Source organism: Acipenser ruthenus, chromosome 6 (genome assembly GCF_902713425.1).
Source record: "Acipenser ruthenus chromosome 6, fAciRut3.2 maternal haplotype, whole genome shotgun sequence".
NCBI lineage: Eukaryota > Metazoa > Chordata > Actinopteri > Acipenseriformes > Acipenseridae > Acipenser > Acipenser ruthenus.
Genome location: NC_081194.1, coordinates 81,564,313 through 81,579,906, shown reverse-complemented (window position 1 = coordinate 81,579,906; position 15,594 = coordinate 81,564,313). Strand labels below are relative to the sequence as shown.

General features: G+C 41.8%; 1 protein-coding gene across 1 annotated transcript in view; it reads right to left on the bottom strand.

Moving 5' to 3' along the window:
• Positions 1-730: 730 nt before the first annotated feature.
• LOC117410695 (connector enhancer of kinase suppressor of ras 3-like) overlaps positions 731-15,594 on the bottom strand; it is a 90,802-nt gene continuing 75,938 nt past the window's right edge. Inside the window, exons 24-25 of the mRNA XM_034017437.3 lie at positions 5,654-5,844; positions 731-4,763 (exon numbers count right to left, since the gene is read on the bottom strand). Of these exons, the coding sequence (XP_033873328.3) occupies positions 4,344-4,763; positions 5,654-5,844 (611 nt within the window). The 3' untranslated portion in view covers positions 731-4,343. The remainder of the gene's footprint in view (positions 4,764-5,653; positions 5,845-15,594) is intronic.

Sequence of the window (15,594 nt, the reverse complement as noted above, 5' to 3'; positions counted from 1 at the left end):
ATGTTAAAATAATGAATCTCCTTCAGGGTCTGGATGGATGTTTCTTTCTTCATTGGAGCCATGTTAAAATAATGAATCTCCTTCAGGGTCTGGATGGATGTTTCTTTCTTCATTGGACCCATGTTAAAATAATGAATCGCCTTCAGGGTCTGGATGGACGTTTCTTTCTTCATTGGACCCATGTTAAAATAATGAATCTCCTTCAGGGTCTGGATGGACGTTTCTTTCTTCATTGGAGCCATGTTAAAATAATGAATCTCCTTCAGGGTCTGGATAGACGTTTCCTTCTTCATTGGACCCATGTTAAAATAATGAATCTCCTTCAGGGTCTGGATGGACGTTTCTTTCTTCATTGGACCCATGTTAAAATAATGAATCTCCTTCAGGGTCTGGATGGACGTTTCTTTCTTCATTGGACTCATGTTAAAGCAAGGATGCTGGCCCGTGTTTCAGGTGCAGTTTTACAAGCGTCAATTGGTTGTTTTCTATGAATTACATAAATGCATAAGTATTCATAAGCCAGTCATTGACATTTTTCAAGGTAAATCAGTGGTGTTGAACGTAACAGAACTGGTAGGTAGTGGTTGTTGTATAACATCATGGGTCGTATTTATAAATATCTGCATGTGTTGTTTTCTCAATAATTATGAAATAGTCTTCCACAGCTGCATTTCAATTAGACATTTTTTTGTAGAAAAAAAAGATCTCGACATTAAAAAAACACAAAAAAAACTATTATTGCATTTATTGGATTTTTGGTTTTTTGTTTCATTTAAGGCCCTTACATGTTGCAGATAGTAAATGTACACACACAAGGGCATAACACCTACAATATTTACAGAGAAATGTTTTTACAGCTGTACAATAAACAAACACTATTAGTATTACAATTTTATCACGCAGTACGGTAAAACTTGGCATCGTTTAGACTTTAAAAGTGTGCCGGATTAGACAGTGTGCTGGATTTGAGAGCTCCTGTAAAAAATCTAATACTGTACCTAAAAAAGGTAAAGTGGCAATTATCTGAAGGCTTTAAAAATAAATGTATTACTGTAGATAGAGTATGATAAAACACAATATTGCATCAGCAAATTTTAAACATAATAACAGCGCAACACAATCTCGAGCTGTTACTCGCATAAGCCGTTTAACCCATTCCCTGGAAAGACTTGGTCGCGCATTAGTACTGAACCTGCAAGCAGATTCAGGTGCTTTCTGCTGCACTCAGGGTTTCTCCGTGTTGCTTTTAATTCATTTCAATAGGGATTGTAGAGGGGAGCACACCATTCATTTCAATAGGGATTGTAGAGGGGAGCACACCATTCATTTCAATAGGGATTGTAGAGGAGATCACACCATTCATTTCAATAGGGATTGTAGAGGGGAGCACTCCATTCATTTCAATAGGGATTGTAGAGGGGAGCACACCATTCATTTCAATAGGGATTGTAGAGGGGATCACACCATTCATTTCAATAGGGATTGTAGAGGAGATCACACCATTCATTTCAATAGGGATTGTAGAGGGGAGCACTCCATTCATTTCAATAGGGATTGTAGAGGGGAGCACACCATTCATTTCAATAGGGATTGTAGAGGGGAGCACACCATTCATTTCAATAGGGATTGTAGAGAGGATCACACCATTCATTTCAATAGGGATTGTAGAGGGGATCTGTGGCAAAGCGCCCCGGCCCTGTGTGCATTTGTGTTATGTGTTGTATGTTGCGTGTGTAAATGTTGGTGTATAGATTGGTACACGGGATATAAACGGGTCTGTGTTTCACGTGTATTTAAAGTGTAGATTTGTATTTAGGCACGAGGAGAGCACAAATCACTTCACGTGCTGGTTAAATGTAATATGTGAGCACGGGGTTGCACAGAATTAATTCACGTGCTGGGATTCAAGTGAATAATTAATTAGTAATTGAATCCCAGCACAACAGTATATATAGATGCACATTTTCACTCAGTCGAGGTTGGTGTTCGGTGAGTGGAGAACGGGAGAGAGAGAAGGAGAAAGTAAAAGAAAGCAAAAGCGTAAAGATAAGTGTTTTCACTCACCGTGTTTGTTTGTCTCCGTGCACCGTTTGTTAAGTGTTTAGTCGTTTTGTATGTCTGTTTATTTTGGCGTGTAGTGCCGTGTCCCGTGTTTTTGTCTGTTCAAACCTTTTATTTTCTGTGCTGTTTTATTAAATGCTGAGCGAAACCATTCGCTCAGCTCCACCAAAACCCCAAGTCTCTGTCTGTTTACTCCCTGCTTCTGGTCTGATGCCACCCACTCCGGCCGTCTTTGTGACAGGATCACACCATTCATTTCAATAGGGATTGTAGAGGGGAGCACACCATTCATTTCAATAGGGATTGTAGAGGAGATCACACCATTCATTTCAATAGGGATTGTAGAGGGGAGCACTCCATTCATTTCAATAGGGATTGTAGAGGGGAGCACACCATTCATTTCAATAGGGATTGTAGAGGGGAGCACACCATTCATTTCAATAGGGATTGTAGAGGGGAGCACACCATTCATTTCAATAGGGATTGTAGAGGGGAGCACACCATTCATTTCAATAGGGATTGTAGAGGGGAGCACACCATTCATTTCAATAGGGATTGTAGAGGGGAGCACACCATTCATTTCAATAGGGATTGTAGAGGGGAGCACACCATTCATTTCAATAGGGATTGTAGAGGGGAGCACACCATTCATTTCAATAGGGATTGTAGAGGGGAGCACACCATTCATTTCAATAGGGATTGTAGAGGGGAGCACACCATTCATTTCAATAGGGATTGTAGAGGGGAGCACACCATTCATTTCAATAGGGATTGTAGAGGGGAGCACACCATTCATTTCAATAGGGATTGTAGAGGGGAGCACACCATTCATTTCAATAGGGATTGTAGAGGAGATCACACCATTCATTTCAATAGGGATTGTAGAGGGGAGCACACCATTCATTTCAATAGGGATTGTAGAGGGGAGCACTCCAGTCATTAGTTGGAACACAAAAATCAGTCCGAATTCTACAGAATGCAGGTATGTAGAGGGTCTGGATTAGACAGGTTTTTGAGTATTATATAATAAAAAAGGGAGTACTATCCAAAAGCTAAGAAGTAATAAAATGGTCTTATTGTTTATCAATACCAGTAGAAGCCCATCTATACCATCTACCAATACTTCAACACACCATTTTCTATGAACTTAAGAACAGCTGTACTCCACATTTAGCAGAAACAGCTTTCCTTCTGAGAAAACACATTGTACACATCGCACAGTGGCGTTTGATCCTGCGAGCACAGTGCCAGATACATTCACTTTTATGGCACATACGTTTTCAGGAACAACATCTCAAGGGCTCTGTAGTGCTTATTTATTAACATATATCCTGGTGGTTTCAATGTTGCCCCCCAGTGGACATTCATCACAGCACACTCTTATGGTAATGACGGAATGGCAGGTAAAGAAAATGGCTGTGTTAATCAAAACCCAACAGGGACTAACTTAAAATGCTAACTTGGGTGGTGGCATATTATTTTAAATAAATAAAAATAGCCATGGTCCAGGAAGTTAAACAGAATATTAATTATTAAACACATAATCAGAATTATTAAACCAGTAATCTATACGTTTCTTTATTTTGTTTTTGTATAATAAATTACTCTACTGTCAACTTGCTGAGAACACTGCTACAGTTTTGTACTTAGAAATAATGTAAATATAATAGCAAAACCGGGATGATGTAACAATTTACTGTTCTGACTGTGATGCAATTTTCCTGGGATGTCTGGTAGCCCTACTTCCCCCCCCCCCCCTAACCTTTGCAGCACTAAATTAACAAGACTTAGCCCAAGTCACTAAATGCATTATTCTTTTTGTTCTAAATGAAAACATACAAAGCAACAATAAGTTATTATGTCAAGGAAGATTATATGACAACAGTTTGAAATAAGAAAACATCTGCTGCTCAAACAACCCTTGCATGCATGCTGTCTGTGCAATGCCACACAGCCTAGTCACCAAGACACATGTGCTATTTGAATATTCTCTCACTGAATGCATGGGATTTTAATGAAATAGTCCACACTGATCCAATAAAGCTGTATGACAACTTCAGAACTTAAAAATAAGATGAAGAACAAAAAAAGCATAAACGTAAATTAAAAAAAAAAAAAAAAACATTTGGCTAAACTAGTTATTTTAAGATTATCCAGGCCAGCGCTCAATATTTTTGTCACAAATGTTCAGATGAAGTTCTCAAAAACGGCATCCGCTTTGTTTCTCCACAAAGTGAAACAACATCAAGGGCCCAGAATGTATTGTGGAGGGTCTGGGGCATTTAGACATTGGTTTCTATGTAGTGTGAAGTGTCTGGAGCTTTGGGTTCTCCCTCAGGGCAGGTCTGAGGCTGTGTGTCTGGAGCTTTCGGTTCTCCCTCAGGGCAGGTCTGAGGCTGTGTGTCTGGAGCTTTGGGTTCTCCCTCAGTTTGATGCTGGTGTGGAGGCTGTGTGTCTGGAGCTTTGGGTTCTCCCTCAGGGCAGGTCTGAGGCTGTGTGTCTGGAGCTTTGGGTTCTCCCTCAGGGCAGGTCTGAGGCTGTGTGTCTGGAGCTTTGGGTTCTCCCTCAGTGTGAGGCTGGTAGTTCTGACAGATCTCCTGCAGTAACAGCAGATTGATTTCCTTCCACTCCCGATACTCCTGTGCTGTCAGACTGGGCTTCTCCAAAACCTGCGCAATCGTCATTAAATCAGCTTCTCTGGCCTTTATCGTAGAGAAAGAAAAGCAGAAAGGTAAGCAACAAAGCATGTCTGCCAGTCAATCCCCTGAGCCACTGCACAGTTTTTCTTTGTTGAGGGGATATATGTGAATGGCCCAGTTCAGCGTTTATGGCCAATTCCCACACGTTTACTGTTCATTCCTGGTTGGCTACATTGCACATGCTAGAGGATTGGGATTAAGGCAGCTGCAAGCATGCAAGTATTGCTGCTTCATCTTTGCAAGATATCTCAGTTTCCCTGTAACAACTTTCAGCTATAAACAACAAAAGGAAAACACGAGCCTGGAACAGTTTAATGAATGTCAGAAACAGCACTTCTACTATTCCCATTTGAGACTGTCACCACTTCCACATTGAATGTTATTTAAATTACAGGAAGTGAAACTCAATACTGCCACCCCTGTTCTATGTTTTAGGTTGTGCTGCCACCTAGGGGCAAAACACTGTAAAACACACCATAGACACCCACCTTGTCTGGACTCAGGAATACTGTTGTAACAACAGAATCAATAACAATAACAGAATCCATTGGAACGAGGAATGAAGTCCTCCTCGCAATGGACCGCATGTTGTTGCATGGTACATGCTGCTAGTGCTAGCCCAGGAAATGAAGATTAGAAATGCACAATACAGGTGGTGTCAAGGTAGCAGAAGTGTTACTTTCAAATGAACCCTGATCACAGCAACAGCGCTCATAAATAAACTGGGGGAATATTGCGTCAGTTCATTCGGTAGAGGATATTTGTGTCTGTGCTGCGGCCCCCCTTAAATCATTGTGGCCCTCAGGGTCCTCCAGCCCTAACTTAACAAAGCAGTCTCATCCATGCCTAACACAGTGGATTATATAGATACCTGAAGTAACACACCTACCCACCTTTAGAGTACTGTTGAGGGTCCTGATCTGGTGCAGCTTATCGTTGACAGCTTGGTTTTTGCAGCGCTTAATAAAAGACTTCCTAAACTCCTTCCGGGTTGAAGGCTTGCGTGCACCAATTGGAGACAAGCTTGCTTGTTCCAAGGACTTGTACAGTTTTTCCATTTCATCCGAAGAGGCTGATTCTGGAACTGTATAGAATGCACCCCATTAATATGCAGCACACAGGTGAACAGCATTGTTACCACAGTGGCATTAAACACATTGGGAGGGTATTTACAGGATCAAGGGTTTTATTCACCAGCATGCAGTTCATTCACCCTCACCACGTTCATTCAGGCCTGGCTGAGATGAACATATTACATTACATTACCATTTAAAGGAATAGTTTCACCATTAAAAACAATGCTAGGACTTCATGTTATTTATTACCTGCTATCAAATCGTTTTTGTCCATTAAAAAAACATCTCCTGTTAAACTCTTTTCCTCTTACAGCAGTTGCATGGTGAATAACACATCTCTGGTGAAATCCCTGGTGGAGTGGTTGAGTCTGTTTGGATTTCTACTTGAATGTAATGTATGCTTTTTCACAGCAGCCAACGCATTTCACTGTACACTAGGGAATCCTTATGTGATTATCACATGTGGCTTTGGCAGACCTTTCTATCAATTTAACACTAACCACTGTTTAGGACAGGCTCCCTATCTACTGTAATATCTCACAAATTGCAGCCCTGTGAAACCAAGAGCATCTAAAAGGGAGGAGAATACAATCAAAAGCAAAGGTAGATAGCATGATGATCTAATTAGTACTTTCAATCTGTTCTACAAATTAACAGCAGGCAGGAAACTTTAACACATGTTAGTTAAGTAGTATGTAGCACTGATTGTTAGGGCTTATATAACAGATGACATTACTCATTTAAAACAGCAACATCCAAAAGCACTTTGCAGCACAGAAACTCCAAGAGACATTTTAATAGTTGGAAGAGAAATACATCTTAACAATGATTATTATTATTATTATTATTATTATTATGCAGATTACAATGAATTTTATGAGAGGTAAGAGTCATATTTTATTTAGTGTTTAAGTGAAAAAAAAACACTTTAAACCTTAAAGAGTAAGTAGTGAGGTTCCAAAACATACAGCGTTACTCGTCCCCACAGGTTGCTACAGCTGTTTAAATAACGTACCTGTAATTTTCCTTTTTATTGTTCACATCCTGACAACTTTTTACACTTTAACTTTAAAGTCTGTTTCAAAGCTCTTTTCAAAATGTCCACTCTAGTGCACTCATAGTGTGCAGATTATTGCCCACATTGTCAAACAGGTAACACAGCGATAACGATCCATGATGTGATACAGAACAGAAAAAACAGCACTGATTTAGAGGACAGATCTCAAACCCCAGTGCACTACAGCGGCCATTTTGAAAAGAGCTTTGAAACAGACTTTAACGTTGAAGTGTAAAAAGTTGTCAGGATGTGAACAAAGAAAAGAAAAATTACAGGTACGTTATTTAAACAGTTGTAGCAACACATGCAGATGTATAACGCTGTATTTGTCGGCACCCCACTACTTACTCGCTAAGATTTAATAAAGAATCTCAAACTTTCATATTAGAACACAACTACTGATGAAGAGTATATAGCAGTATTTTCAAAGTTCACAAAGGGATATAAAGTATTCTAGGACCCCCTTTGTAAACAAGGCCTTGGTCTCAGTGGGTAAAACTCATGGTTAAATAAATTCATAAATCAAATAAATATATCCAAACCGTCTGGAAGTGGAAGGATTTAGTGGAATTGTAATAAGCTCCTTACATGGAAATATCAAGTAATCCAGTGATTGATTCAAAAGGGCCACCTCACAGTGTGCAGCCATTGGACAGCAGTCTTAATTCAGAATCAACAGTGCCACTGGTCTATCCACTAGATGGAGCTCTGCACAAGGCTCCTCGGAGGATGCTGTGGGAACGAGAGCTGCAATACTGGGGATAGAGCTCTTCACAAGGCTCCTCGGAGGATGCTGTGGGAACGAGAGCTGCAATACTGGGGATAGAGCTCTTCACAAGGCTCCTCGGAGGATGCTGTGGGAACGAGAGCTGCAATACTGTACACTAGAGCTCTTCACAAGGCTCCTCGGAGGATGCTGTGGGAACGAGAGCTGCAATACTGTACACTAGAGCTCTTCACAAGGGTTCTCAGGATGCTGTGGGAAACAAGAGCTGCAATACTGGGGATAGAGCTCTTCACAAGGCTCCTCGGAGGATGCTGTGGGAACGAGAGCTGCAATACTGGGGATAGAGCTCTTCACAAGGCTCCTCGGAGGATGCTGCGGGAACGAGAGCTGCAATACTGGGGATAGAGCTCTTCACAAGGCTCCTCGGAGGATGCTGCGGGAACGAGAGCTGCAATACTGGGGATAGAGCTCTTCACAAGGCTCCTCGGAGGATGCTGCGGGAACGAGAGCTGCAATACTGGGGATAGAGCTCTTCACAAGGCTCCTCGGAGGATGCTGCGGGAACGAGAGCTGCAATACTGGGGATAGAGCTCTTCACAAGGCTCCTCGGAGGATGCTGCGGGAACGAGAGCTGCAATACTGGGGATAGAGCTCTTCACAAGGCTCCTCGGAGGATGCTGCGGGAACGAGAGCTGCAATACTGGGGATAGAGCTCTTCACAAGGCTCCTCGGAGGATGCTGCGGGAAAGAGAGCTGCAATACTGGGGATAGAGCTCTTCACAAGGCTCCTCGGAGGATGCTGTGGGAACGAGAGCTGCAATACTGGGGATAGAGCTCTTCACAAGGCTCCTCGGAGGATGCTGTGGGAACGAGAGCTGCAATACTGGGGATAGAGCTCTTCACAAGGCTCCTCGGAGGATGCTGCGGGAACGAGAGCTGCAATACTGGGGATAGAGCTCTTCACAAGGCTCCTCAGAGGATGCTGCGGGAACGAGAGCTGAATGAGGAGTGATATGTCACTTCGAGGGTCTTAAGTGGTTGACACCGCAGGATGGGAGCCCACAGATTGATTTTCCCATCTGGGTAAAATGCTAGATATTGCAACTACATGCACTTTGATAGACGATAGTGACAGACCTTTGTGGAATAAGTGGCTACGGTAAGTAAGAAAAGTAGCTAGAGAGATATCTGTGTGATCCAGTTGTTTGGCGTTACACCAAAGAACAATTTCTCTCCATTTCCCTGAATAGGTTAAAAAAAAGTAGGCAGCTTCTTAGGTGCAAGTAAGATGTTGACTACTTGTTCTGATAATCCTTGACTTATTAATTGTTGCCGTTCAATCTCCAGGCAGTTGGTTGTAACCATGAAGGGTTGTTGTGCAACATCCTTCCCTTGTTCTGAGACAGCAGATTGCACCTTGCTGGTAGATGCAAAGGTCCCACTTCTGCTAGTTCCTGAATCTCCGATAACCTCTTGGTCCAATAAGGGGCTACTAGAATGATAATGGCCCTGTCCCTCTTCACTTTCCTGAGTACCGCTGGAATTAGAGGTATGGGAGGGAATGCATACATCAATGTGGTTGACCATGAAATGGACAGACCGTCTGTTGACATTTCTTCCTTCTGAGCATTCTCTGTTGCAGCAATTCGGCCGAATACTTAGGATTCAGTGAACCAAATCAGAAACCTAGATCCACCCAGACGCACATCCATTTTAATATATCCGTCCAATGTGTGTGGTTCTTCTTTAAATAAAAGACACAAATCCAGTATTGAATGTAACTGTTATATTTAATAACAAGAACACGTTTGATGAACTCTGTCGCGGCTCTCAACTACCTATTACTGGTGGCGCATGCGCTAAACACACGCAGCTGCTGAATGCAAACATACCCCCGTATGCAGCAGCACATCACATCACACTTTTCATGGAGTAAAGTTATGCAGTAAACCTGTAATATATAGTAACGGCAAACTGTTGTAGACTTTTGTGTTTTGTTGCTTTGTCTGAGACGTGTTCTAGAGATCATACTGAGAGAAAAAAATAATAATAATCTGTGCAAGACATTGTTGAACAATATGCTTTAGTATATTACATTTTATGTAACTATAATGTGCCAATACAAGTTAAACCATTTGGGAACTGCTGTGTTTTATTAAAATAATTTTAATAAACTATAACTATTTTGTAGCCTATTTGATATGTGTTACACACACAGTGCATTTAAATCAACGTCGGTTTTATTTCGCAGGCAGATTCAGGTCACTCATCACGGTAATGTTTTCCTCATAGCTCTCAGATAGTGTTGTCAACAGGCTCCACTCTAAACTGCAATGTATTTGACATGTAAAGTGAGTGTGAATTGCTTGAGCACATTAGTAAATGTATTTAATTGTTTAATTGTGGTGGCGATTCTATCCGGTGAGCCTCGTAACCATGATTAATCATATTGCTTGAATTTTTTTATACAGTAAATAATATCTATCAAAACAGCGTAACACCATTATTATAGATAACTTCGCACTCACCTGCACTCTTTCATTTAACCTTGTGACAGCAGGTAAAGTTTCTATTTGTTTAATATTTCTTGCTTCACACAGTCCTGCCCAGTCAGAGACTCAGAAAGCCAGTCAGCTGCTGTATAGGTCTGATTGCTGGAAACGATCCTGGCAGGCATGTGTGTGCTTTTGGTAACAACTAAGTAAAACAATTCAATTAATTTAGCGACAGTTCGCACAATTCACACTCACTTCACTGAATACATTGCAGTTTAGAGAGGCGAGTTACAAAACCTGACTTTCCTTAAAGTGTCCCGAGATTCTGGAGCCTGTTGGCAACCGTGTCAGGTGACACAGGTTGAAACGTCATTAAAGAAAATAGTGGGTTGTGGTAAAGATGCAGCTCTCCTTTCTTGTAAAGTTACAGCAAACAGTTCTGCGCGTCCCTTGTTCGTAGCTGTTTTTCATTCAACAGTTTCCTTCAGTTTTCTTGACTGTTTTTGTAGATTCGGTATTCAGCTCCGTATTCAGCTGAATCTTTTGAGATTGATTCAGTTTTCGGCCAAATCCCCAAAACTTGGATTCGGTGCATCCCTAGTTGCAAGAAGAAAAGAGACACGTCTGAGTGTGTCTCACATGTAATCGTGTGTCCCTTACCAGCGAGACTGCTGCAGCCATGTGCCCTAGAAACTGTTGAAAGGAGTGTGCTGTTGGTCTGGCACCTATGCTGAACTGACCTGCCAGTCGATGAATGGTGGTCACCCTCTCTTCTTTGAGATATACTCTCCCAGAAATTATGATGAATTTCTGTAGTCTTGATGTATGGGAAAATGGAAATAGGCATTTTTAATGTCTACAGAAACCAGCCAATCTCCTGGTTGAACTGCCTTGATGACGTTGGGCAGAGACACCATCTTGAACATCTCTGTTAGAATGTACTTGTTTAGACACCTGTCTAGATGGGTCTGAGCTTCCTGTTCTTTTTGGGAATTAAGAAATAACTGGACCAGTGGCCCTGGTTTTGAGAAGATGAAGGGACCAGTTCTGTAGTGAGAGAAAGGAGCATTGATTTGATCTCCTCCTGTAGGAAGACGCACTGTGGGCCTGACCAGTCCAGTGAAGTCCAAACAGCACCTGTTGATGGTGGGAGATGTCGGAAAGGTATTTTGTAGCCCTGTTGTATTACCCCTAGGACCCTGGGATATGATGTTATCTGCTGCCAGTTTTCAAAAAAATTGGAGACTCTTCCCCCCTACTAACAAAGGTGAGGAAGTGGGAAGACACAGTCAAGAAGTAGATGATGGTTTACCTCCACCTCTACTGTAACCCCGGGGAAACCCATGTGATCTGGAGCTTTGACCTCATTGGAAATGGCCCTACCCTCCATAGGATGATTTGAATGGCTGATGTCTGGCCGATATCTATCTATTAAAGTAACCTATACAGGGGAATGCACCCCTTCTTCCTCTAGAGCAAGATGTGATAGCCTGTCTTGCCTCTCTCACGTGTGAAAGGGAATCTTTACGTTCAGATCCTGGAAGGGTAACTCCGTTATTTGTGTCTGTGCATCAGGAGTTAAAGGTGATGACCTGAACTGTAGGCACCTTCTTGCATGGCGAGTTGTATACTTTCAGCTGTAAGGGACTGCAGGGAATCAGACACCTGGCTCCACAGCTTGTGTTGGTATTTTGCAGCATATATTTGGTAAATAGTAATGTGCATGCTGCAAGTAGAGGCAGAATAGTCCTTCTTTAAAAAGGTATCAATCTTTTTGCCTGCCCGATCAGGAACAGAAACTTTAGAGGACGTACCAGCAGCTGGAACAGCCATGATGGTATCCAATTTAGGCTGCTTAAAAAGACAGTCTTTATGGTTTGAAGGAACTCTGTAAAATATATCTGCCCTTGGGAGACATGGTGCAGTATTAGCAGGTTTCTGCCACAAAGCCAGAACGGGCCTCCAGACTGCCTCATGGAAGGGGAACCATTCAAAGGCGTTATTATCCTTGGCATTGATGATGCACAAGAAATCATCCTCATCCTTTGAAGTCTGGGTAATTACATTAAGGGAGGATGAAATCCTTGTTAATACTGCTTTTGGATTAGTATAAAGTGGTGCAGTACCTTCATCAACCACTGGAACATCATCATCAGAGGGTGGAGTCCATGATGTCATCGTCTTCAAAACTCTGGACAGCCTTCTTAATACTCCTTCTGCATTAGTATGAACTGGTGCAGTATCTTCACCAACCACTGGAACGTCATCATCAGGGGCGGGGTCCATGACATCATCATCTTCAAAACTCTGTTTCTGGAGGATAAAAACTCTCTTGTATTGTAGTACCGGAAGCCTTCGCTGGGGCCCGCTGTGGATGCATAGCCTGTCTAGACTGTCTAGTCAGAGGGCATCATCACCTGTGCAGGAGTCGGCTGCGCGTTCACTGTGGAAGTTTCAGCAATGGTTGCCAGTGTTTTGGTTGGTGCCTCTTTCTTTCTACTGTCGTGAGAATGAGAAGATTTGCTAGATCTTTTTCTCGGGGGAGACGTGCTGGTCTTTTAGATGAACCACAAGATTAATCAGAATGAGGTATAAGAGGTGAAGGAGTCCCACCACCTTGTGTAAGTGCGTCAGACATGTGAACACACATACAATACAAACCTCTACCACAAGACAGGGAGAGGGGTGACCCACACTGAGAACAGACAGAGGCCATGTGTGCAATAAACACGAAAAACAAAAGTGAATAACTAGCTAACTAGCTACTTTGACAAAAACAACAAAATAAAGGGATTTAAAGGAAAATAGTGCGAGCGCGAAACTATAAAATGAGTTCGTACCCAGGCTACGCAGGAGAAAATTGCACAATGTTACTAAACGGGGCAGGTTTTTATGGAGGAGGGACAATATTCTGTCTCCAACAAGGATTATTTGAGGATCTCTGGGAAAGAGATCGGTTTGACCCAAACAACATGGAGACTGGAAGTTCAGTCAGTGTGTGGAGTTCATCTGACTATGTAAGAAATAATATTTCAGTAAATTGGTTGAAATGTAATTAATACAGTATGCTGGCTTGTACAGGTCCCCACAGTTATGATGCATCAGCCAGGATGTGAAAAGAGGACCTTGTTTTGAGACTACAGCTCCAGCAACTTCAAAGCCACTCCGATAAGAACTGGAACTGTGAGTCGTGTAGACCAGAGAAAAAGCTGCCTGGAGTTTTACTGCAGACCTCCTTAAAGGTGTATGTTTAGCCTTCAAAGCTTTTTCCTTTACAGTTTTTCAAAACCCTATAATTACCAAACCTTTTGGCAAAACGTAGATCTAGTGTTTACAGAAAAACCTTACATATCAATTTTTGTAATCGAGGGCTAATTTAGTTGACTCTAATAACATAAGCAGCAATAAGGGTTGCTTTCAGGTCCTAATTGCAAACTGTTTTAAGATAGAGATCTGGGTTCAGGCCTGGTCAATGGCTGTGTAAAAGGGAATCACAGAACCACAGCTATCAAGCAGCAATGTCACATGCACACATTTATTTTGGCTGCTACCATAGTGAATGAACAGTAAGTAATGAGTAATAGGAGCAAACTTTCCATCGTTAACAGAAAAGCCTGGAGCCAAAAATACCCACACTGAGTCGAGTGTTCTGTCTGCCTCCCCACTGCCTGGAAAGAGATCACTCCTGCACTACTAAGCAAGCTCACATTCCACTTGACAGCTCTGCAGCTCCAAGTGAAATGGTCAAACCTATCTCTGTTTACTGATTTCTGAAATTATTATTTTGTTTTTAGTGAAATCTGACCTTAGCCAGACTGGCTGCAGGAAGTGTGGTCTCTGCACTTCCCTTCTCTGTATTGTGTAATTCTATTAATATACAAATGCAGCAAACAAAGAAAACCGATAAACTTCCGGACACAATGTAATTGATGTCACCTACTGCAGGAGTGCAATAGACTGAAGGTGTTCATAGCACCTTCCAAACTGTCCACACATGTCCTGTCCCTAACACTGCACTGCAATACACAGGTGGGCACCTCTCCTGCAGTATAGATTCCTAGGTGGCGGCAGCAGTCAGACATAAAGGGGTCTAATTTAATGATCTATACAGTGGCAGATTTGAATACCAATTTAACAAGCTGTTTCTCTGCAGCCTTTTTTGTCATTGTATTTGTGCTGTATGTGGTAGTGGTTGCATAGTGATATCTAGATCTACTGCTGCTTAGATCATTAACAAAGACCCCAAAGTCATCTTCACATGGACTGCCATACAATAGCCATACCTCTGCACCTCTCTATCTGCTGAGTCTAGTAGATCCTGCATTCACAGTGCTGCTCCACCCCTCTCACATAGCCCCAGACTGTGGGACTGCATCTCTCTATCTGCTGAGTCTAGAAGTAGACCCTCAAACTATTGTAAAGTGAAAGGGGCTGGCGATCTGTGTTGAAGGAGGAAGACGTGTATAGTTTCTATGTTACTATAATTTGTTGGTAACATGTTTTATTGTTATTAATTGACATCTGTGTGTTTGATATAGCACCACAGAGAAATGTTTTGAAAAGGTTTTAATGCAATGTACAAGTTATTCCTTTTTGAAAGCTGTATTAAAGTGGCAGTGTCATACATTGTGGCATACAGACCACACCTTGTGAACAGATTCTCTTGCTGTTTTTTGGTACCAAACCTGTTTATCAATATGAATTTATGGGCCAGGCTACACAGATCTGTGGTGGGGTTGTGTCTGAACATGTCTGTTAAAGACATCGTTACAACATAAAGAAAGAGGCACAAATTGTGAGTTCAATGAATGGAGACGTTGTCTCCATGTCTTAGGGGAGTGAACGTCTATTTTATTTGTGCTTTTTTTTGACAACCCAATATCCCTGTCCACAGTCTGAACAGCTATCAAATTAACTTCCCTCCAACACCTTTCCAGGTTTGCGACCCAAACTGGGTTGGTGCTTCATTGTAAATGACTCCGCTCAGGTGGCTTTGAGGAGACAGGAATATGAAAGCTCTACGCTCTGGAATTGCTCCCAATGAGGGGCATGGGTGTTTGAAAGGACAGTTTAAAAGAAGAATTAAACAAATGAGGACAATACTGCAACAGTATATATATATATATATATATATATATATATATATATATATATATATATATATATATATATATATATATATATGTAGGGTGACACAAAGCAGAAGGAGGGTGGCCCTAATGAAACCCTCATCTGGAGGCATGCCCCACTCCCAATGAACCAGTCTGTCACCAAGTGGTGTGTCATAGTAAAAGATCAAACTAGGATCAGAAATAGTTATACAGCCCTCTGAAACAAGCAAAGCTTACTGGTAAACTGAGCCACAGGATTATTCACAAACCAGACAGACAAAGGCCCTTGGTCTACCATGAAAAAGTTTCAAAAAGCACCTTGCTTTAGTAACAATAAAAAAAGACATATTGAAATGTTGTCAAGTTGT